The 24,957-nt window shown below is 32.9% G+C and overlaps 2 protein-coding genes across 3 annotated transcripts in view; one reads left to right on the top strand and one right to left on the bottom strand.

Annotated features, from left to right (window-relative positions):
- LOC130625490 (IQ motif and SEC7 domain-containing protein 3-like) overlaps positions 1–12,238 on the bottom strand; it is a 30,169-nt gene extending 17,931 nt beyond the window's left edge. The window contains exon 1 of one of the 2 annotated variants that reach the window (XM_057440597.1): positions 11,792–12,238. In XM_057440597.1, coding sequence (XP_057296580.1) covers positions 11,792–11,976 — 185 coding nt within the window. In that variant the 5' untranslated portion in view covers positions 11,977–12,238. The remainder of the gene's footprint in view (positions 1–11,791) is intronic. The other variant, XM_057440596.1, reaches the window with a different exon arrangement.
- Positions 12,239–12,464: 226 nt separating this feature from the next.
- Positions 12,465–24,587, top strand: LOC130625493 (ubiquitin-like protein 4A-B). Its single transcript, XM_057440600.1, has 4 exons — positions 12,465–12,613; positions 22,253–22,358; positions 22,818–23,011; positions 23,764–24,587. The coding sequence occupies exons 1-4, from the start codon at positions 12,557–12,559 to the stop codon at positions 23,836–23,838; spliced, it is 432 nt and encodes a 143-aa protein (XP_057296583.1). The 5' UTR covers positions 12,465–12,556; the 3' UTR covers positions 23,839–24,587.
- Positions 24,588–24,957: the final 370 nt, after the last annotated feature.

Genomic DNA, 24,957 nt, shown 5'->3' with positions numbered 1-24,957 from the left:
GATATTCTTAAAGGAGTGGTCCCACGAAAATCTTTTAAAAATATTTTATCGGAAATGTTTTATTTATTATTATAAAAAACTTTTTTTAAAAAAAAAGTTCTTTTTTTTCTCTTATTCGGCCCTTTCTTACAATCCTGTTTAAATAGCAGTGACGTCATAGTTGGCAAATGAATTTTTGTGTGATAAGACAATTCAGTAAATAGAATGATATTCTAGAGAATCCAAGATCGTAATTTCATAATTAGAAATATTATTTATTTTCTATAATTGTAATCACATATTATATATTATATATTTTTGTGTTTATTCTTCCGAGTAAGGGACATAGACACCACCCTCTTCAGGGAAAACTTGTCTTATTTTCCACACAACACGCGACGGTATAACTCAGCGATTGCCTTTTCCAAGTCGTTAGAAATGAACCAAATGAATTGCTTGTAAGCAGCAAACCGAAAAGATTTTTTTGTAGGCGTGTCTTGCAGAAATTTCCCTCTTGTGTCGTGTAAGCATATTAAAACGAGTCAAAGTTGCTTGAAATCCTCATTCTCAGTTATATATTTTATTCCAAAAAAAACAACGGATATTTGTACAATACATATCATTATTATTTCATATGGTAACAATACTTTTTTATGTAGCTTAATCATATTTAAAAAAAATATGTTTAAGCACATATACCTTGGAATTGTTTGTCTGTTAATGCATCCACTTCCGTGCAACAAAGACAATCAATCTCCCTAGTTTCAGTTTTGCAGTTATCGCACTTACACCATTCATTTCTCCCAAAATGAAAACTTTTCCAATGTTTTACTAAAAATATCGTTTCTCTCTCAGTTACAATGTTTTTATTATCATCTTATTTAGTGGTCTTGAATTAAAAAAAGTTGCAGCCCTGTGCCTGTAAAAAGCTCATCAAAGGCTTCCATCTCATTATCACTGTCCTCATCTTGTCCAAAATTGTTTTCTTCTTCAATAATATCATACTCTAATTCTTCTTCGCTGTGTCTGTGTTCATATATGTGATCTGAGTATCAAGCCGCTCTCTCTCTCTCTCTCTCTCAATAAAAAGACAATCTTTGCGCATTGATTAAAAGATCAATAAACAATTTTTCGAAAAAAGAATAAAAACTTTATACTAATTGAATAGCAGAGAATCCAAATAACAAATAAAAAAAATTTTTGTGGGACCACTCCTTCAACTTTTGACCCGTTTTGCATCAGCGATATTCTTATAGAATATTCTTGAAAAAAAAAAAGGTGAAATAATACGCAATGATAGCACGAGCAATATTATTTAAACTTATTTATCTAATTCAAGTGGAAGCAATATTTTAAACATTATTTAATTCTAACGAAATAAAGTTGTTGTTTTTTTCGAAATAAGATACAGTAAAGATAGCGCAATAAACTTAGTAAACAAAACAAAGTTTTTTTTTTAAGGTCCTTTATGATAGACGTGAATAATATTTGTTAAACGAATTTCGTGAATTTTGTCATTGTTAAAAAATATTTAAATAATTAAAGACCTTAGATAATAAGTCCAATTAAAATAAATGAAATGAACTTTATAATTGTTGAAAAAATTTAAATATAAAGACTATAGATAATAGTCCAATTACAATAAACGAACTTCGTATAAGAACTTCTTTAAAAATTATACAAACTACATACGAACTTTATTTTAAATGATACAAACTTTATACAAAATTTTAATTTTGATGATACGAAAAGTTCGTATTAAAAATAAAATGATACGAAAGATTTAATAAATTGATACTACGGTGGTGAGACATGGGCAGTAAAGCAGGAAGATCTTGACCGTTTAGTAAGGAATGATATGAGAATGGTTAGGTGGATGTGTAACGCCAGTCTGAGAGACAGAAAGAGTTCAGATGAGCTAAGAAGCAGGCTAAGTCTCTGTAGAATTGATGTTATCCAGATAAGAAGATTGAATTGGCTGGGGTTACTTGGAAAGAATGGAGGAGGATAATTGGGTAAGAAAGTGTAGAGACTTGATAGTTCCTGGGGCAAAGCCCAGAGGCAGACTGAGAAAGACTTGGCAGGAGGTTATAAGGACAGAATTGATACAGAGGAAGTTGAGCTTAGATCTAACACAGTCTAGATCAGATTGGAAAAGGGTCATTAATATTACCCCGTCCAACCTATGCTAGCATGGAAAACGGACGTTAAGCCGAGAATGATGATGATGAATGATGAAGTTTTTTATACGAATTATACGAACTACGTACGAACATTTTGAGACGGTCCCTAAGACAGTTTTGATCACATGCAAAATCAATTTCATGTTAAATAACTTCAACAATAAATCATTTTACTTAAAAAAATTTAATGATTTAAAAACAGTAAGAAATTTCAAACACTTGTGCGCCCTACCCCAAATTTATTGATATGTTTGGTGAAAGCTACCACTTTTGTCTTATTTCTAATTTCCTAAAAGACTTATAACATCCATTTTATATTAAGCACAAACAATACCATATTAGTTTCACTGAAAGAACAATTTTTAAGCAATGCCAAAGCTTTACTTTATTTTCTTTCAAACTGGAAAAATAATAAAATAATAATCACTGTCATCATCATCATCATCATCATCATTCTCGGCCAGTGATTCATCTAGAGGATTATTGAACTGATTACTAGTAAAGAGTCAATGTAGATCAAAAATGAATTTTGACTTCCGTTCAGTTGAAAAGAAATTATATAAAAAATAAGGGAAAGGTAAGGTATATACACTTTATATATACATGCTTTAAAGTGCAAATACGACATTTCAAGAAAGTATGCATGACAATTTCTACATTCTGAGACAATTCTTTATAAGGAAATTATAAAAACATGTTGATGGTATACTTTATTTCCTTTTCTAATTATATTTAAAGCCACTTCTTAAACATCAACGTATACTTAAAAGATATGGAAATTAAGAAGATCTTAAAAATACTTCACCCACTGACAAGATTATTCATATCCAAAACATGAAGTTTGTTTCTAAGATACCACAACAAATAAAATTTCTTAAACAATAGCAATCAGAAGAGATAGTTAAAAAGTCAATACAACTTTAAAATAAAATTCTAAGTAAAGAATTAAAACCAACTTTGAAATATTAAAAAAATAAAAAGAAGCTTTAAAACGTAGCCACTCAAACCATAACTTCAATGATTTTTAAACAAAACTAAACTTCAATGACAATGTAAACTTTTTTGTCTAAAGTTCAGTTTATTTAAATTTACCAAAAACGTGATACAGATGTTAAGTATAATACACAAAGATGTTGACTTCCTTTAGAAAACATTTAATGTGACAAAATGAACACATAAACAGACAGACCGAGAGAAATAAAAAAACATTTAAAAAATGTCATCAATGTAAACAGATAGGACTGGCATAAATATTACAGCATTAAAATTACACATTCATAGAGAAAAAACCATCATCAACATCATTCTTAAAAATGCTGAAGCTCTTTAAAAAGAATGACAAAGATAAAATTTGCTAAAAACAGCCACATTTCTTTGTTGATCGTATAATAGGTTTAAATAAATTCTAATGTGTATATAATTGATTTAATACATCGCTAATTATATATTTACTGTATTGCTTATAGACTTGCTTCAAATAAAAACAGTTATGATAACTTTAATTATTGTCTAAGTAAGAAACAAAGGTTCTTGATTAGAATATAATTGACAGTCCATTAAATTTACTGAAAAAAAATACACTGGCCATATTATAAGTTTGACTAGTTTTGCAAACATTTGATTATGACACAATAATTCAAAGTCAAATCAATTTGTTTCATAATTTGCTCAAGATTATAAAATAACATAATAAGACTTACATCTTGACCAACTGTACAACAGAAGAAAATTTTTCGTCCCCACCCAGTAGTATTTCCTTTTAGCCTGATTCCTCAATGAATAACTTTTTTTTGAAACACAAAAAAAAACTTTACTATACTTCCCCCCCCCCCTTCAGTTGATTTTTACGTACAAGATTTAATGATTTACCTACAACTTCCCACCCAACAGTGTACTCTTACCTGATGAGACTGAAAGTTTATCTTAGTCCAAAACTCAGTCCAAAGAAATACAGGTCATAAGTAAGAGCAATGCAAAGCGCACAAAGTGTAGCAGGACATATGCTAGTTCAGGTATGATACAGGAGAGTTCTAATAATAACTTTTAGTACCCACATGTCTAGTCAAAGTATACACAAACAGGATGCGAAGGTTGTGAACGTATTAAAGTGAATTGTTACTTTAAACAAATTTCAATAATTTTAAATGTTTGTCTTATTGTATAATTGAGGTTTTTTAAGTTTGCTTCAAAAAATCTTTAAAATTAGATTTTAGGGTGATATGAAGGACAGTTGTAGCTTATACTATGAGACAAATAAAAACAAAATATGGTGATTTATAAGCTTCACACAGATGTTTTGTAATTTTAGAATATGTCAAATTTAATTTTATCTACAAATCGAAATGTGGCTGGAATTTTTTTTGTTTTAAGTGAAACAGTTATAACCAATCAGATTAATAATTTCTATTTTTGTTTTCAAACATTGGGATCAAACTTGACAGGAATTTAAAACGATTCAAGACAATTCCAAAAGAATAAGAATTGTTTTGAAATGTCTCAAAACTTTTACTTTGGTTAAAGTATACATCAAAAACTAAAAAAAATTAATGGATAAGAATTTAAACAGATTTTCAATGTATAAAAAAAAGGTTTGGATTTTAGAATCAAAAATGTGAAGTTGATTAGGCACCTTATGATCAGTTTTGGTGATTTTAGCATATACATCAAATTTGTATGACAATTCATATTGCCAAAAATGAAAATTTGCCTGCAATCCAATATTTCCTAATAAATAGTAGTATTAATTATTTGCAATAATAAAATTATTTACAGGAATCAATAACTTGGTCAAGAAGGTAACAAGCATAACACTTTGATGGACCTACCTGGATTTATTAATTAACTTGTGTTTTGAACAACAATCTTTTATCGAAAAAAGGACAGTTTAAATAATGAATAGTGTATGTACTAGGTATTATCAAAACTTTTGTAAATTAAAACAACTTCGCAGTTCTCAGTTCTAAAATCCATTTTTTGAACAGTTCTGACTCATTTTGCCCACAAATCTGCCATTATTGGGTCGAAAATATAATTTTCAAAAATTCTTGTAGCATTTGAGGATCAATTGTTTTTTATCTTTGGGCAAATAATCAGAACAAAACTAATGGTCCAACCCTGAGAAATGTTAAAATAAACATATTTTACGATCGTTTTGCTATTTTGCGCTTAGGTAACTTGTCAGATTTGATGGTTTATTGTTTCCTGTCATTGTGCAAAACAACAGAAAAAATTAATGATCCAATCCTGAGAAATGTTGTAAAAACCGTATTTTTGGACCGTTTTTGGATCATTTTGCTCATAAATCTGCCATTTTTGAGGCAATAAGGTGTTTTCTTTAAAAACTGACTTCTTCACATTTAAGAGTCTTTTGTTCTTTATCTTTGTGCAAAAATTCAGAAAAAAAATTTTACAGGCAGGTCTACTCAGGAAGCATCATAGCTATGTTTCTATTTTTCTTAATCTTAATGCTCTTTACTTTTTCAGATCTTTTAAAATTTCTCAACATTATTTTAACTTTTAATATTATCAATCAGCATTCTCAAGTTAATATTTGTGATATTTTTAAATTGGTCTACCATTCATTTAATCCTTAAGCAAGAAGTAAATCCATTAAACTCCTCGCTAGACCTTTTGTTACCTACCTCATTTGGTCTGAAATCTATACGTTACCAATATCCTTAATTGGAACAATATCCAACAACACATCCACCAATAGGACCTAGCCTCTCTCACTTAAAACAACTAAAAAAGTGTGAAACCTTATCTTCTGGATTGTTATAAAACTAACCTCTCCACTGTATAAAAAAATGATTTTACTAAAAATTTCTTTTTTGTAATTTTTACATTGCTTATTGCAATTGTTTTAATAATTTATATAGGTGGCCATCACCTACATTAGTATTTATGCTATCTGATGGTCTCCCCGTAGCTATTCGTTTAATGTAAAATATACAGTTATCTCACATGAAATAAATACTACTACTACTAAAACTACTACTACTACTGTAGATAGAAAAAGAAAATAAAGATGGATCCAAAGCATTAAAGCTAGTGAAGATTTTATAGTGCCAGCGGGTCTGTAAAAGCTCTGGACAAACTAATTTCCCTAGAAAACGTCTTTTCTGTGTACACAATAATACTGTTCTGACTTAAGATGAATTGTGGCTTGGAAGGAAGCATGAGTTATTGACACAGCAGGTAAAGCAAACAGAAAGTATGTGAAGTCAGACAATGCAACCACTTGTATGGTAGACTTGTCTGAATAATACAGATGTCTTAGCAACAAAAAAAGAAAGGTATTTTGTATAGTATCCAAAAAAAACCATTGGCATGACAAACTTGGTCATCTGGTAAAGCAAAGTTGGTGATAATCTAAAACTGAAAAACTAAGCCAAATGTATTTTCCATTAGCTGGTTAAATTATTACACTTGTAGATGCATTACATTTCCGTGGCTTAAAATGTAGATACTAAAAGTAGGAACCAGCAGTAACCAACAGTAACCAGCAGTATTTTGAAGTAACCACCAGAAAGCCACGAGTATTATGAAGTAACCGCAAGAGAACCAGCAGTTATTAATAATTTACTCCAGATAAGGCAGCAACAGCGGCGCAAAGGTGTTGTGATTTTTATGCACAACACTTTATGACCTAAAACATTCCGTGTGTGGCCATGAATAAAAGTGCTTACATTTTGTTGGTCGCCCCTTGCTGGTCTCTTTGATTTGGTCGTAATAGCTTTATTGATGGGAGCTAAGCACTATTTTTTAAATTCGTGTATTTTATCAGGTAAGAATTATTTTATATATAGCTAAGTGAGAAAGGTGTGCTGGCTAGCTAGCTATCTCAATTTTTGGTACTTACTTGGATCTTCTTTTGATTGGTGCTGACATACCCTTTTGATAGTCATGAAATTATTACTTGCTAGCTAGCTATGGAGCTAGCTACACAAAATAGTGCTTTGATTAGAGTGCCTTTTTTTCTTAAAGAGCAAGCAACAAAAAACCTTTATCCTGCCTTGCATAGTTCTTCCATGACTGGAGACCGAACTCCTGTTCTTATGGGAAAAAAGGGGGCTAAAAATAACTTCCAAATGACATTTTGTGGGACTATATATATATATATATATATATATATATATATATATATATATATATATATATATATATATATATATATATATATATATATATATATATATATATATATATATATATATATATATATAGTCCCACAAAATGTCATAAGATATATATATATATATATATATATATATATATATATATATATATATATATATATATATATATATATATATATATATATATATATATATATATATATTTTTTGCAGAAAAGTTGTCAAAACGTGACAAAAGTTAATTGTTGCTTGCACTTGACCAGCTGGTGAACTGATAATTAACCTTAACAATATATAGTTAGCTAATGCAGGATAATTAGATGCTACGCCTAGTATAATTAGCCATTAAAAGCTTCTTTGTGTTCTTTACAGCTAACTGCATCTTTTTTTCTTGAAATCAGAATAGTTTTGTTGTTTAATAATATATACAACATATATATGTACTGCTAGCTACAGTAAAATAACTTTTTTACAAAATCGTTTCTTGTTCTTTTTCTTGGTTTTAATTGAAGCACAACTTTATGTTGATCTATATAAATATAGATGGCTATGTGGAGATCTATGGTGCCATTGAAAACGGCTAACTATTCTCTTACTGGCTAATTATCAGTTCTCCTTGTGCCTAATTTGCTTGAAAATCTTTCTTTAACTCACCCAAAGTATCACAAAAATATTTTTCTAAAATTTCTTAGAAATGACTTGATTTCTAAAAATCTCACGAAAAGGACCCTCGATTTTTCAAATCCGCAAATTTATTGTGTGTGTATCCTTTTATGTTTCAACTTGTTGGATTCAATTTGTCAAACAAAACAATGACCAATCAGTTTCCTCAAAATGAAAACTTGCAACTAATCCGACTCCCCGAAAGAAATTCAAATTTGAGAATTTGAATCAAAAAAGAATAATAAACAATCAGTTAAATTCAATAAATCAATTTCAACAAAATAAATCCTCTATTGTCCACAGGTTTCAAAATCATGCATCGCCTGCTTAATATGTTACTTGTTTAACAAAGATATCAAAAGCCGGCCTGATTAAATTTATATACATATTTATATATATAATATACCTGTGCATCACATTGCATGGATTTGTATCTTTGTATTAAATTCCCTTTTTTAAATCAAAGAGGCAAAGAGACAATAATTAAACAACCTGGTTTTAATGCAGTTTATGGTAAAATTGTATTCTTGTTTCTTATTTTAAACGTACTTTTTTTAGATCAGCTGTTATCAAACCATGTACCATCTGCATTTTCAAAAAATTTACAACAAGAGAAAAGAGAAATTTCCTGATCATTTGGAAAAATATCCAGTTAAAGTTTTACTGTTATTTTAGAATACTTTATAGCTATGTAAAATTTTTATTTTTTATTTATTGAGTTGTATTTTAACATTGCAGGTTAGTTACAAAAATAGTTGAGAATTGTGACACTCGTGATTTGTTAACCCCATAATTCTCCGTTTTCAAGGTCTGCTTTAAATTTCAAAATCCTTCAGGCTAATGACGGAAATCTTAAAGCCGCAGGGCTTCTTGTTTATTTATTTATTTTGCCTAAAGGCAATAATGGAAACAAGAAGAACAGAATGAAAATAGTGTTGTCAGGATTAAAGTTCATTCTTTAAAATAAAATGTAACACATTTAAAGGAAAAAACGTTTATATTGAAAGCATAATTGTTTTACTTGAACAGAAACCATGTGAGAAAAACAAATGCATATTTACTGTCGTATGCCACGATGTTTCTCCACAACATTTATTAATTCGTTCGAACTTTACTTTGTCTACCCAAATTTTCGATTTTAAACTTTTAAAATGCGATCTAAAAAAACATTTCTATCGCCGTTTTTCGTTTTTAAACTTTTAAAATGCGATCTAAAAAAAACATTTCTATCGCCGTTTTTCGATTTTAAACTTTTAAAATGCGATCTAAAAAAAACATTTCTATCGCCGTTTTTCGATTTTAAACTTTTAAAATGCGATCTAAAAAAACATTTCTATCGCCGTTTTCTGTTTTTAAACTTTTAAAATGCGATCTAAAAAACATTTTTATCGCCGTTTTTCGTTTTTAAACTTTTAAAATGCAATCTAAAAAAACATTTCTATTAAAATTAAAGTTTCAATCTTTGTTAAAATATAATAATTTCTATCGCTTAAAAGCTTTATTTCACCCGCGCAACCAACAATGCCTTCTCGCTAGTTTATTTAGTTTCCACGCAAAACATTTGTTTAATAAAAATATTAAACAATGGCTCTTCGTGTCACATTGATAGAGTTGATAACATTTGCAATATGCTATTGGGAATAGTTATGTTAACACTATTTGACAATAGTTACGCGCAGTTATAATAAGCTATTTTTTCTTCAATAATCCTTTGTTTATTACGCGCAAGTTAATGACTTACAAGACTCGCAAGATAATTAATAAGAACAAAAGACAAACAACTACCGCCTCCGAGAAAAAGGTGTGAAACTTGAGCGTACGCGTACGCTTACATCTGGACTGTACTGTATAAACAGTACAGCACTTTTCCACGATCGGGTGAGTCCTCCCTGATCGGGGGCAATCACCCGATTGGGTGAGTCGGCGGTGGACGCTAACTTTTTAATACCCCGATCGAGTGAGTGGCGCTTTGGAGCTTGTACTCAGTCAATCGAGTGATTCTCCCCCAATCAATGTTACGACATATTTTACAAAAGTTTTGGCCATCTTTCTACATTATAAATGGGTTCGCTTGCTCAGAGTTTATTTTACATATGTGATGAAGCCATTACACCAATAACATGTTTCTAATGTCCTTAGCTAGCCAGCGCTATAGGGTATCAATCATTTCTTTCACAAATATATTTTTACATTGGTTTTTTGCTTTGGATGGCCTAATTTATCTTATTTGTCACCTAAGCCGTTTGTCGCCTAGCCGCTTTGGTGTATCCTGTTAGTATGCAGTAGCTCCGTCATCTGTATACGTAATAAAAGACTCAAATATTATATACTTATTATTCACAAGATAGCTATTGCTTGCTTCAAGATATCAAAATAATAAAAATTTTCCAACATGTTAGCCAGAAACAAATAGTATTTTATCATGTTGTTGATCCAATGTAAATAAACATTAACATTGCCAGAATGGCATGGTGATTTTTTTTTTATTACACCTTTACGATAATTCAATTGCATATGCGTTCCTACGGCTCTCCATCGTTTTACAATATCGGAAAAAAGGAGGTAAAAATCGGGTTTTTATGACAGTTTGTTAGAGACGAAAGCGTGTTTTCTCCAGTTTTTTTAACTTCCGTCGTATCAATTTCTTTCAATTTTTCAGGAAACGTTAATAATAATAAGATACAACTTATGTGTACTTTTTATTAAAAACAAAATGCGGCAAGAAAAGTTATCACAAAAAAACCTGTTTTCTCCTTAATAAACTCTAATAAAAGTGTGATGTTTACCTCCTCTGATCGCAAAATAAGCTGGGATGGAGTGTTAGTTTTCTCGAATTATCGTAAAGGTGTATTGGTGAATCAGTGCGAAATGAGCATGTGACTTCATATAAACAAAATTGGCCCACACTTTTGTCCAGCAGCTTAGCGTATGATCCGCCAACTCCGTGAATCCGATAACTCCGTGAAACTGCTTTCGAAGCCTACAACAACTTACCACAGCTCTGTCTACCATTTTTAATGAATGAATTCGATTCAGGGGGTTTGATACTACCACTTTATCATTTTAGGGGTGTCGGAACTCCCGCATGACAAAAATTTGGCGGTAAGTTCAGCTGGCTACACCTTTTTGTGATTTTCAAGTCAAGCGCGACGGTGGTCATTTTTGATATATATTGTTATCTCAGTTAATTGATTATAATTATGGTCATGTTATATATAACTTTTCTGAGGGTCCAATGATTTGAGAATGTTTTCTAACGAATATTTTAATTTTTAAAATATTTTTGCTAGTCATCAGAAAGCAAACGTGTTTTTCAAATTTCACGGAGTTGAAGGATCCATCATGGCATTATCGGATGATAGTACATGTCGGATCCGGCTTATTTGTCCACAAATAAATGTATTTTTTTTCTTGTCATACCCCCCGAACGGTCCGTGACAGATAGCGCTACGATAATAAAAGTTTGAAATAACCGATATGTTGACGATATGGATATAAGAACGTTAAATGTGTTTTTTTCACGGAGTTGGAGGATCATACGCTACCCTTTTACAAAACATTTTTTTTTCACAAAAAGTACTCACCTGATCCGGGCAAGTCTCAACTAATTTGGAAGTTGCAGACTCCCTGATCGGGGAGGGGGGGAGACCCACCCAATCGGGGAAAAGTGCGGTACTGATAAAGAAGGATAACATGGAGAGAACTATGTTAGCTAGCTAAAAGACAATCCTTTGGCTAGTAACACAAATAATCTACACACACATTTTAATAATTTTTAGGATATTAAGGAAAAATATCCAATTGCTAAGCAATTTTTTGGCATGCTTACCTTTTCTTTCCTTGAGCTGCTTTCATTACTTTAATCTCTTGCTTCAAAACATCACGCTCCTTTTCAAGATGTTTAATTTTAATATTAAGCCCCTCTATTATTTCATTCCTCTGTACTACAAAATTTTGAAGCTGTTCAATCAACTTTAACGCATCTGTGGTAGAAATATGTTTTTTTGTAGACATTTAACTGGCCTAGCTAGCTAGGTTTCAAGTATCATATCAGGTAGATGGGACTTGTTTCATAGCAAGTAATATAATAACCATAACGTTAATAAAAAACAATAATGTATTCAGTATCTCGGAATAATTAACTTTATAATTTTATTGACAAAAACGAAATCAAAAATGGAACAAGAATAGATAATATCAATGCAGATATTCCACCCCAGCGGCACATGTATTACTACGACCATTGTTGTGTTTGGTGTTATGAACTTAATTTTCGGGTCGTCCATTTCGAAAGTGAAAAAATAATAATCCACTTGCTAGTGTTTGCAACAAAAAGTTGAAAAATTATGTTTGTACATAATCCTCAAAAAAATATAAGCGATCGTCAAAAGCGTTTTAAAGTCAGAAACATTTTCTTCTATATTACATAAGGTACAATCATCGAATACTAAACTATCTTGTTACCAGCATTGGGTCTTTTTTTTATTCTCAAACCCCATAAGGATCACATGGCAGTTTTAGCCATACTCGGAAAGAACAAACAAAGATTTCTTTTTTCGAAACTAATGTGACGGTCTTTCCTCTCTTCATCGTCATGTCAAACTTCTCTATACAAGCGAAAGTTCTTGGAGGAAAGGAATTTCAATTGTCTGTAAGTAGGCAATGTTTTGTTGAACTTCCCTTTACAATAGTAAAGATTGTGGTATGTTAATAATATAGTTAGCCAGAATTTGAAGTTATATTCTGCCCAATCTTAGACACTGCCCAATTTTTGAACATATAAATGCCCAGTCTTAAGAATGGACGATCAGTCTTAAGACTGGGCAGGGCGTCACAAGATTGGGCAGGAGACCATGTTAGGCCCATCTTTAGACACCTTTTAGATTTTATATAAAGAAGGGATGTGCCACACAAGCTCTGTTGTTTGCAAGACCTAACAAACATTCTCAGGCACATTAATTTTGGGTATTTACACAAAAAATTTACACAAAATTTGGCGGTACTGTTATGTTAATGTTGTTGTTATATTGCCAGTCTTTGCACACACAACACAGTAAAAAATGTAGCTATAGCTATGGTCAGTCAGGGACAAGGGTGCCGATAAGCCGCATACACCGTAAAAAGTGCGGGCGTTTTAGGGCGAGTTCGGCCTTTTGAAAAAAATATAAGGATTCGCCCGAAAAAACCCGCATAGGCCCGAATAATGCCCAAAAAAGAAAAAAAAAACAGACACTAATGTGATTCAAAAAAACTATATATAAAAATTAAAATAAACTTACTATGTGGTAGTGAAGTTCTTAAAAGAACTGTTTTTGATGGTTTTTGATAAAATTTACTTTATAAATAACTTATATATAAACTATATTAACTCCTTTCTCTTCAAGCGCCTTCTTCCCGAATATAGTCTGCATGGTTTGTTACAAGGAATTGCATTTCAGGAATGTTCCGGGCGATTTTCGGGAAAGTGCGGGCGATTTCGGGGGGGGCAAACGCCAATTTTATTCGAAAAGTCGCCCGAACTTGTCCGTATATATGCGGGCGTTTGCGGCTTATCGGCACCCTCTTAGTCAGGGTAAACACTTAATTAGGCGACGGTAGGGTAATTAGGGCATACCACCTATTTAGGTGACTCATTGTAGCCTAGTTAGGCCATATGTAACCTAGTTAAAACATTACAATATTTAATGGCTTGTCACACATTCCTAAGAAAAAATTTCAAAAACTCTTTGTTCAGAATGGATAGTCTACGCGAACATGATTCCAAAATTGCCAATCGTGCCTCGATATGTTCGCACAAGGAAGAATTATGTTAAAATTAAATATATAACCTAATTAGGTTACGCTAAAATCAAACAATACCACGTTTTCGTCTGCCATATTTTTTTTTTCTGTGGTGTGAATGGCTGAAATCCATTATTTAAAACAACAAATATTGCCACACAAGGTTTGAGGCCATAAGTTGCTAATGCGCGATGCAAATAAGACGATAATTGGTCAAAATTGTCTGCAAAGTGGACAGATTTGATTCACGTAAAAATTGTAGTGCCAAACGCAATGATTTTGACGTATTTACAACAGGAAATTTTTGTTCGCCTGGTTTAGACTACGGGTAGCCTAATTAAACACGTCGCCTAACCAAACGACTCACCTAATTAGGTCCTGCCGCCTAATTAGGTGTTTACCCTGATTGATGGTGTAGCTAGCACGTATTATACATTTTTATACAGTTTGTAGTATGTAGTAGCCAAATTTTAAAATAAAATGTTTTTATATGAATACTCAAATAAATCGTATTCAACCACATTGCTGATAACTTCATTGGATGAGCCGTAGTTTAGTGGTTATCGCTCTCGTTCTTTGTGCGGGAGACTGGGGTTCGATTCCCCTTGACGGCGATTCAATATGAGCAATTAAATTTTAGCATAGCCCTGGGTTAACCCAAGCCATGTGAGGGAAATTGGTGAGATGGCGCACTGTGTGGGCCGTTGGATGTTGCAGGGAGTTGTCTGGCAGAGCGCTGGACCCTAATTAAGTTTGTGTAGCTCAAAAAGAGCATTACATATTACACATCATACAGGACTCCCCATCAAAGCCATGGCCTCTCCTGGAGATAATAGACAGGGTATATCCCTCTATATTTGTGAGGCTAGCCATGTAAAATATGCACATCTATCATCTAGCTAGCTTTAGCCAGCTAATATGGTTGAATAGTTTACATGGTATAATTTTTTGGCCTTTTGATTTGCCAAGAAAATTTTCAATTTAAAGTTCCTTTTAAGAGGTACAGTCTAAAATTTTCATTGTTCTCTTTGATTTCCACAATTGTTCTAAGCGTTCCAAGATTGGGCAGAACAGTTACCTAGCTACCTCTCTAGCTACCTCCCACTTCAAAAAAATCATTTTCTTATATCGTAGTAATGTTATATTATTACGGAATTTACCAATTATTTTGCATAATTTGTCAATATAATTTATAAATATTGCATTCTTTTTTGCCATTTTTATGAAATCCGCTACCTTCGCCAACAATGCAGTCTAATCGATATCCAAAACTGCATATGTTTTGAACAGTCAGAGACATCCTCTCTTAATTAAGCTGTACAGCTTAATTTAGATGTCAGCTTAATTAGGATGTATGGTACAGTCTAATTAGGCGTTTTACAGCTTAGTTAAGATGTACAAAACTTTAATCATCTAAAACACACATCTGAATTTTAGCACCTATCTAACTGAATAAATCCAATATTGACGTGCATATAAACATCTCCAATACATTAGTTTTTTCTTAGCACCCCGGAGATCCGCTAATTTTGAAGTTTTAAAAATATCCGCTTAAATGGGATGTATCATGTGACGTGACATCTTAACTTCAGTACAGCTTAAATAGACTATCTTTTGAACCCAGGGTGCTGGAAATACCGTTCTTCTTTTATAATATAGTGGTCAAACTGACAATGAAAGAGCTGCAGCGGTGATTCTGCTAAAATTTACATATTTCGAGAAATCAGGGAAAAACTTTTTCTACCTCCTAATTTAGATGTATGCCACCTAATTAAGCTGTATGATACAGCTTATTCAGGAAATCTCCAAATTAAGCTATACAGTTTAGTTAAGAGGATTTCCCTGACTGTGGAATATATTCACTCTCGGATATAATGGGCGCAGCAACGCAAGCAGCTAACCCGCCATCGATCCTTCAGGAAAAACCAGGGGAAACAGGATAAAACATAATCAGGGAAAAAACGAAAAAATGGACGGGTGTTTAGGGCGGTTTGATAATACAAATCTGTTACTTGATTTTCTAAAACGTACCTCGGAGTAAAAAAAGCGTACCTAATACAAATCCTACATTATGTTAAAGAAGAAACTTTTGGCTTTCAGAAAGGTATAGATAGTATACCTTTAAAACCTTGGAACCAATCTAATTTGCATGAAAGACAAGTAAAATGACAACTTTTGAAAAATATTACGCTCGCTGTTAACCAACTTGAAAAATAATTTGTTTGATTGACACAAGCTAAAAACACGCAGAAAACTGGTAAAGAAGCGTTAGAAAATATCCTTTTTGGTGATATATTTTGTAACAATTTTTATCCTGCTTAAGATATTATATTAGAGCAATTTGTCAGAAAAAGAGGGTAAATTATGCTTTTTTCACTAAATCGGGCCATATATCCACATTTGGATATAATTGACATATCCATTTTTGGATATCGATCAGACTGCAATGGAGACCTTTCTCTCCTAAACGATCTAGTAGGTAAGCAAATGTAAGAAAACAAATGACGTATGCCAAGCTATCAAACAAACCTGATCGTTCAGCGTTTTTGCAGAATTATTGAATAACCAACTGTTTTGTAAAGAATGTGCCGCCTTTACTAAAAGTAGGAACTAGCAGTATTTTGAAGTAACCACCAGTATTATGAAGTAACCACCAGAGAACCACCTGTATTTTGAAGTAACCAACGGAGAACCAGAAGTTTTTTAAATGACCACAAAAAAACGACCAGTTTAATAGATAAAACGAAATAAACACAACTACCGCTTCGAATGTGAAACATTTTATAATGTACACATGCTGGTGAAGGGTCTCTTTAGGAGACAAGAGAGGAGTTGAACGTCCTCCACCATACCTTAGTTTAAAGGGGCGATTGTGGAAGTCCCATGAAATGCCACATAGTGATGGTGTCACTTTAAAAACACCCAGTCCGGTCTGTGAACGGTTGGCGCTAGGAAGAGCATCCAGCTGTAAAACAATGCCAAAACTCTTTATTAATGGCCGTAAGAATAGTTGATCAGACAAACTGCGTAAACGGAGCTGGAACTCTAAGGAGTGAAGGTGTCGCGCACGGTAGGACAGATGTCAGGTGTGAGCATCGTCAGACCGTTACCCAGCTATCACATCATAAGGCGGATAACACTAGGTTGAGGATGGCTAGTGTAAATGTTGGTACTCTGAGAGGTAGAGCAGGTGAAGTAGTTGAAATGTTAGAACATAGATCTGTTGATATGTGTTGTGTTCAGGAAGTCAGGTGGAGAGGAGCTTCAGTGAGATTTGTGGAAGGTAGGAGGGCAAGGTATAAGCTTTTTTGGATTGGTAATAGTGATGGATATGGAGGAGTTGGCATATTCGTTGCAGAGAAGTGGGTAGAAAAAGTAATAGATGTTATGCGTGTTAATAGTCGTATTATAGTGATAAAGTTTTTGATAGGTAATAGGATTGTCACTTTTCTGTCAGTTTATGCTCCACAGTGTGGACTCAGTGAGGAAGATAAAGATAAGTTTTATGATGAGTTAATAGCAGTCACATCAAAGTTTGGAGACACCGAACTTGTCATGGTGGGCGGCGACTTTAATGGTCATGTTGGAAAGTCATCTGAAGGTTATAGAGGTGTGCATGGAGGCTATGGATTTGGAAGCAGAAATAAGGAAGGGGAGAGATTGCTTGAGTTTGGAATGGCAACGGACATGGTGGTTTGCAACACATCATTCAGTAAGAGACAGAGTAGGCTGATAACATATGAGTCAGGTGGTTGTAAGACACAGATAGATTACTTCCTGGTTAGAAAGTCAGACAAGAAAGTGGTGAAGGACGTGAAAGTTATATCGGAGGAAGAGTGTGTTTCCCAGCATAGGTTGCTGGTTTGTAATATTATCTTAAAGAGTGTTAAAGAAGCCAAGGGAAAGTACAGGCCCGTCGAAAAGTCTGGAAGCTGAAGGAAGAGATTTGTAGCAAGACAATTTAGTGCAAAAGTTCAGCAGTTAGCCCACAATGGTCAATGTGATAGTGACAATGTTGAAAGTACTTGGACTACTTTGAAGAATTGTCTTCTAGAAGCTTCTGATGATACCTGTGGGTGGACGAAAGGACCAGCTAGACATAGACAGACCTGGTGGTGGAATAATGAGGTTAACCAGTGTATAAAGGAAAAGAGGAAACTTTGGAAAGAGTGGAAGTCAGGTGGTAGTAAAAATATTTACATAGAAGCTAAGCGTCGCGCTCGTCCAGCAGTGTATAAGGCAAAATCATAAGCAGAGAGAAACAGATTTGCAGATGTGTTAAGAAGGGAAGACCAACGCAATGAGGTATTCAAGATAGCAAAGCAAATGAAGAAGACTAATCAAGATGTCGTAGGTGAGAAGTGTATACGTAATGATGAAGGTGTTTTGGCTAGCACAGAGGAGGAGAATAGGGTAGCTTGGAAGAATCATTATCAGAGGTTGCTTAACACTGAGTTTGATTGGGACGAGGATAATTTGTCTGATGATGATGTTGTAGAAGGGCCAGCTATGCAGATCAAGACAGAATGGGTAGTGGAGGCTATTAGGAAATTGAAGATTGGCAAGGCTGCAGGAGTATCAGGTATTGTTGCTGAGATGGTAAAAGCATCTGGATATATTGGAGTTGAGCTTATTACAAGTCTTGCTAACCAGATTATAAAGGATGGTGCTATTCCGAGTGAGTGGCAGTCGAGTGTAATAGTGAATTGTTTTAAGGGCAAGGGTGATGCATTAAGGTTTGAAGTTGGTTAATCAAGTAATGAAAGTTATTGAAATAGTGATTGATAAGTTACTTGGAGAAAGAATTGATATAGATAAGATGCAATTTGGTTTTGTTCCAGGGTGTGGAACTACAGATGCAATATTTTTACTCAGACAGTTTCAGGAAAAGTATTTAGGAAAGAGAAAGGATCTCTATTTTGCCTTTGTAGATTTAGAGAAAGCTTTTGATAGAGTGCCACGTAAAGTTATTTGGTGGGCTATGAGAAAATTAGGTGTGGATGAGTGCCTAGTTACGATGGTACAGTCTATGTACAGCAATGCTAGAAGTCGTGTCGTGATTAACGATTCACTTAGTGATAAATTTAGTGTAAATGTTGGTGTACATCAGGGTTCTGTACTTAGTCCTTTGTTGTTTATTCTAGTCTTAGAAGCGCTGTCGATGGAGTTCAGAACAGGTTGTCCATGGGAGTTATTGTATGCAGATGATTTGGTTCTCATAGCAGAGTCGATGGAATAATTAGTTAAAAAATTTGAGAAGTGGAAGAAAGGACTAGAAGAGAAAGGGCTAAAGGTAAACACAGCAAAGTCTGAAGTCATGATTAGTAGCATTGCAGCCAAGTGTGACCTTGTAGTTGGAAAGTGGCCTTGTGGAGTTTGCAGGAAAGGGGTTGGTAGTAACTCAATTTTTTGTCAGACTTGCAAGCATTGGGTACATAAGAAGTGTAGTAGTATTAGTGGAAGGTTAAGAGCTGACATTCAGTTTGTATGCAAGCGTTGCGAAGGTGAGATTATAGAGAATGAAGTATTTCCAGCTTTAATGATGTACAACAGTGGCTCGTTAGAGATAGTTGAGAACTTCTGTTACTTAGGTGATATGTTGGGCAGTGAAGGGGGTGTTGGAAGAAGTGTTACTTGCAGGATAGGTTCTGCTTGGAAAAAGTTCAGAGAGTTACTTCCTTTGTTGACTAGCAGAGTCCTGTCAATTGAGGTTAAAGGTAGGTTGTATGAGGCCTGTGTAAGAAGTGTTATGTTGTACGGAGTGAGACATGGGCAGTGAAGCAGGAAGATCTTGATCGTTTAGAAAGGAATGATATGAGAATGGTTAGGTGGATGTGTAACGCCAGTCTGAGAGACAGAAAGAGTTCAGATGAGCTAAGAAGCAGGCTAAGTCTCTGTAGAATTAAAGATGTTATACAGATAAGAAGATTGAATTGGCTGGGGAAAGAATGGAGGAGGATAATTGGGTAAGAAAGTGTAGAGACTTGATAGTTCCTGGGGCAAAGCCCAGAGGCAGACCGAGAAAGACTTGGCAGGAGGTTATAAGGACAGACTTGATACAGAGGAAGTTGAGTTTAGATCTAACACAGTCTAGATCAGATTGGAAGAGGGTCATTAATATCCACGTCCAACCCACGCTAGCATGGTAAACGGACGTTAAGCCGAGAATGATGATGATGATGATGATGACACAACTGTTCATGACCTATTTTTCAGAAATGTTTATGTCTGGTGTGACTCAGGCTTTATGCAACAGTTGAGACAGAAGGCTTTTAAAACCACACGCAAGAATTAACAAAAACAAAATTAATATTTTAAATAACAAACTAATATCTGAATTGTAAACTAAATATAACGAAAAACACTATACAGAGGAGAGTCCAAAACGAGTAATTGTTTTCTTGTGGTAGACGTTAAAGTTCGAATGAATTGAATGAATTATTAAACTACACAGTTTGAAGTCATCGAGCGTGAGAGATACCTTTACTGCCATTGTATCCACTGTTGAGGAATCCATATTAAATTTAAGTTTATTTTTTGCAGCGATTACACACTTCCTTCAACGCTTCCTAAAAAATTATTCCGCTTAATCAGATTATGTATTAAAGGATTTTTATTTTGCAATCTGTGTATTGTAAACCAAATATAACACTATACAGAGAGGGATCCAAAACGAGACATTTTTTGGGGGTAGACAGTAAATTTGGAATGAATTAATAAAGGTTGTGGAGAAACATCGTGGCATCTGGCAGAAAATATACGTTTGTTTTTCTCACATGGTTTCTGTTCAGGTAAAAAAATTATGCTTTTGATATAAACGTTTTTTCCTTGAAAAGTTTATATTTTAAAATTTTATTTCAAACAAAGAATGAACTTTAATCCTGAAGACACTATTTTCATTCTGTTCTTCTTGTTTCCATTATTGCCTTTAGGCGAAATAAATAAATAAATAACTTAAGTTAGTTAATTATTGCGAATTCCGCGAATTTTATTCATATTTTTTCGAAAATTAATCTTCGCGGAATCCATTTTTTGGACATCGTGAAAACAACTAAAAGTAGCTAGTTGGCAAAAGGATAAAGTGTCAGAAAAAAGCCCTGGAAACTAGGTGCCCTTTTATTTATCACATTTGGTAGTTTTAAGGTCATGAAGTGTTGTGCATAAAAATCAACACCTTGTGGTTACTTAAAAAACAGTTGGTTCTCTGGTGGTTACCTTATAATCCTGGTGGTTCTCTGGTGGTTACTTCGAAATACTGCTGGTTACTGTTGGTTACTGCTGATTCCTACTTTTAGTATCTACGAGAATGTGCTTGCTCAAGCATGCAGCTTTCTATTCTTTAATTAAAAATGATTTATAAACCAAAAGTAAAACTTAGCAACATTTTCCTGCACAGACTTAAGACAACATTTTTTTTTTTTGTATTTAACCAGCAGGGTAAACCTTCCCAATAATTTCCCAATTTGCTGTAAGGAGTTGGAGTAATGTGTGTTAATAAAGGACATCGTCTTCAAAAACCGTTTTCAAACCTGATGATTGTAAGATCGTTACTTCCAAGATCCCTACAATTATAGTACTTTTCTAAGACATGTAATGAATTACAAAGATATCATCAACCCAGCCCCTTCGTAGGTGGTAACCACATATTACAGCTAAAGTGAACACTGATTATGTTATTATGTTGAGTATCATGTTCAAAAATCAAGATCATTCAGTTAGCCAAAATTTTTGTTGAACTGGGAGGACAGTTAATGACTCAGCCTTCATCCCATTTCTCAAATTAGGTGCATTTTTGCGGCACTAAAGCAAACGATTAGCAAAATATAATACATACTGGTGACAAGGTACTTCAAACAACACGGAATATACATACATCTTTTTTATAAGAACACAAGCCTCTTTTTTCCAATATAACACAAAATAAGAAAATTTTGCTATAAGATAAGGACATTACAGGATATGAATTCTCTTACAATCTCTCTAAACAAATATTTTTTTAACTATTTTCCTTAAGAATATCATTTTTACTAAACACGACAAGCATCCCGAGGAATTTTTGCTTGATTTGATATGATATAAAATCTATGGAGATAAGGGTGCATGACACATTTAGGAGGTTTTCTTTATTTCAAAAGATTGATTGCAAAATCAAAATAATTAGTTATATAAATATATATGTACTGTATGACCCAATGAAAAATCTATATAATTCTGTTAAAGTCATTTAAAAATTTAAAAATGAAAATAGAGATAAAAATGTTGTCTTTCTTATGAAGTCCTGGGTATGATTTCATAGAAGTACTGCTAGTCATACTGCAGTACCTCTCTAATTTAAATTGAGGAATATCCAAAATCTAAATAACTAATACTTGGATACTGAAAAATAAAAACAAATTTAATGAAGTAATTAATAAACTTTTGTTCTTTTCTGTGAAAAATTTCAGGAAAAATGTTTGTAAGCATGGTAGAAAAGTTTTGATGGCCTTTTACTGTATATTTTTGTTCCCAGGTTCTTGGATATGACATTGTTGAAGCAGTCAAAGCAAAGGTAGAAGAAAGGAGTGGTATACCTGTGGCTTTTCAAAAGTTTGTATATAAAGGAAAAACCTTATCAAGTTAGTTAATAATTTGCCATATTTGGTGATAAATCTTTGCAAACAAAAATAGTTGCAAATCAAAAACTGGAAAAAAAATAAACTTGCGACGTTGTGGTTTGAGGCTGTGCTATGGTATTCTCCACCATAAATTATTGAGATATCTTAATCTATTTGCAATTATTTTTAATCTATTTTTAATAAACTTCATTAACAAGGATAGAATATACATTTGTTAACAAAGGTGTGGAGTAATATAGGATCTTGCTAGGACACAATAATTTACAGCACAACTATTTTTGTCTGCGATGATTTTAACATATGTGTTTTAGCAATTAGTTTCCTAAATTTCTTCATAGGTGTTTTTATATGTTCATATGTCAGTAGTTTTATTGTGAGACTATGTAAATGTATAATGACAACTGTCCCAACCAAGTTTATCCAAATGTGGTGTGTGACATATGACACATTGTATTTCAGATGATAAAAAACTTTCAGAATACGGAATTTGTGAGAATTGCAAGATTCATGTCATAACTAAAACTCAGGCAGCTCCTGTTACTGTTGAAGCACCAGTTTATGCTGTAGATGACTTTTGGAAAACCCTAGAAAGTATTTTACTCAAGCAATATGCTACACCGGATGTTCAAAAAATCATGAAGCAGTACCAAAAAGTATGTTTTATACATTATCATTTCTTTCTTACTTTACTTGCTCTTTTTAGTAAGACATTTTTTCAGTACTGGCAAAAGACTCTGATCATTGTTTTTAGTACGATATCTTTGGTATATATCATACCAAAAAATGCAATATTTTTATCTTATAATATGTATCTATTATATCTCAAGCTATTTTTCACATCTTTTAACCTTTTCTAAATACTTTTCTATAAAAATTACCTATTAATTTAAATTCAAAAAACTGAAACATTCATAATCATAAACTATTTTTAAGCTTCTCTTCGGTTGATTTGTTCGTTTAACTCCAAATCAAGCCATTTTTTTTATTTTTATATGCACAAGATATTTAAATAAGATTTTTATACTTAGGTCTGTTTTAGAGCGGCTGAACAATAGCTGACTTTTGCATTAAAATATTTACCAAAATTTTTCTCCATTTGGCTAATTGAAGAGGGGGGGGGAGGGGTTGCTGATAAGACAAGGGTTTGTGTGTTTTCCAAAATATCTTTAATATAGAATTATGTGAACAAATTGAAATGGTTGGCAACTATGCGTATGGCGAAAGTTAATCTCGCCGAAATCATCGAAATTGTCAATCGCGAAAGTTATTTCTCATGGTTTCGCAACCTTTCAGTTGCAAATGATTATTTTTTTTATATAGCCAAATTTTCAGAGAACATTAGGCGCAGCAAGAATGGTTTTTAAAATGCTTTCTGGTGTAAGTTTTATGTTTGTTTATTTTGCAGGACTACGAGCAGCTGTTGACAACAATGAGTTTAGACGACCTTGAAAGAATCGCTGCCCGTAAATTAAAAGTTTGACGAAAATTTGCAAAGTAAATCTGTCCGCATATAAGAGATACTTTAGATCCAGATCATCGTTGTTGCATCAACATTAAAATTAAAAAAGGAAATATCGAGACTTACCATGCCATGTTGGGCACGATAAAATTCATCGTGAACCAATTCTAGCAACTTAACTTTCGCAAGCCAAATTTTATGTTTTTACGTTAGTTTGTGTGTACTTTAAAGATAAGGTAACTGCAATAAATAGCATGGAACCTGTAAATTATTATCACTCGCTTGTTATGAAGTCCTATATGAATTAAGTAGTATAATAATTATGTCTTATTTTAACATATTAAATATAGTTTAAAAATCGACTCTATTTATTAAGTTATTTCTGGGATCTAGTTTGTGTCGAAGAAAAAAAATTGCCCTGGGTGCGAATTTTAAACATTACCTTTAAATAGTAAAATGCTCAGGTGTTGAAGTGTAAAAATAATGTTTCATATGACTTGTTTTAAAGTAACGAACCAAGTTCGTTACTAGCGTTTTTGGTTTTAGATTAACGAAAGGGTCTGGAAACAAACTGTAAGAACATCGCTTATGTTGTTCCTTTTAACCTAAAATATATTGTTAACGGATGTGAAATAAAAGACTGTTTGTTAAAAGTTTTATAACCCTGTTTTATCTTTGTTTCGAATCCGTTTTTAATTTTGGGAGAAACACCTGATGTAAAAAATGTTTTATAGAATAAAAAGAACTTTCAGTGGTGTTGGTTGATTAGTTATAGCATTGTATTTATGTGCAAAAGATCTGTCCCAGGTAGAAGGGCTGGCTCTAAACGATAAAAACATAACAAAATAATTTTACGTGAGCATAAAAACAATTTCTCCTGGACTAGCTGGCTGTGTTTTTTTAAGTAAGTGTTTTTTTAAACCAAGATCTTTAAGGCGGGAAATTTTCATGTTTTGTGGATTTTTTTGCTTGATTGATATTTGGGAAAAGCAAATATTTAGAAATTATTGAAAAAATGTTTAAAATTTCACAAAAATATAAAAGAATAATTCCAATCTGCTAAATAATACAATCTATACAAGCATATATTCAGCATATTCAGGCTCTGATAGTGGAAATATTTAAGCAGATCCTAGGCAT

This window comes from Hydractinia symbiolongicarpus, chromosome 14, assembly GCF_029227915.1.
Source record: "Hydractinia symbiolongicarpus strain clone_291-10 chromosome 14, HSymV2.1, whole genome shotgun sequence".
NCBI classification, from domain to species: domain Eukaryota; kingdom Metazoa; phylum Cnidaria; class Hydrozoa; order Anthoathecata; family Hydractiniidae; genus Hydractinia; species Hydractinia symbiolongicarpus.
Note: the sequence above shows the minus strand (reverse complement) of the source record. Positions and strands in the feature narration are given on the sequence as shown.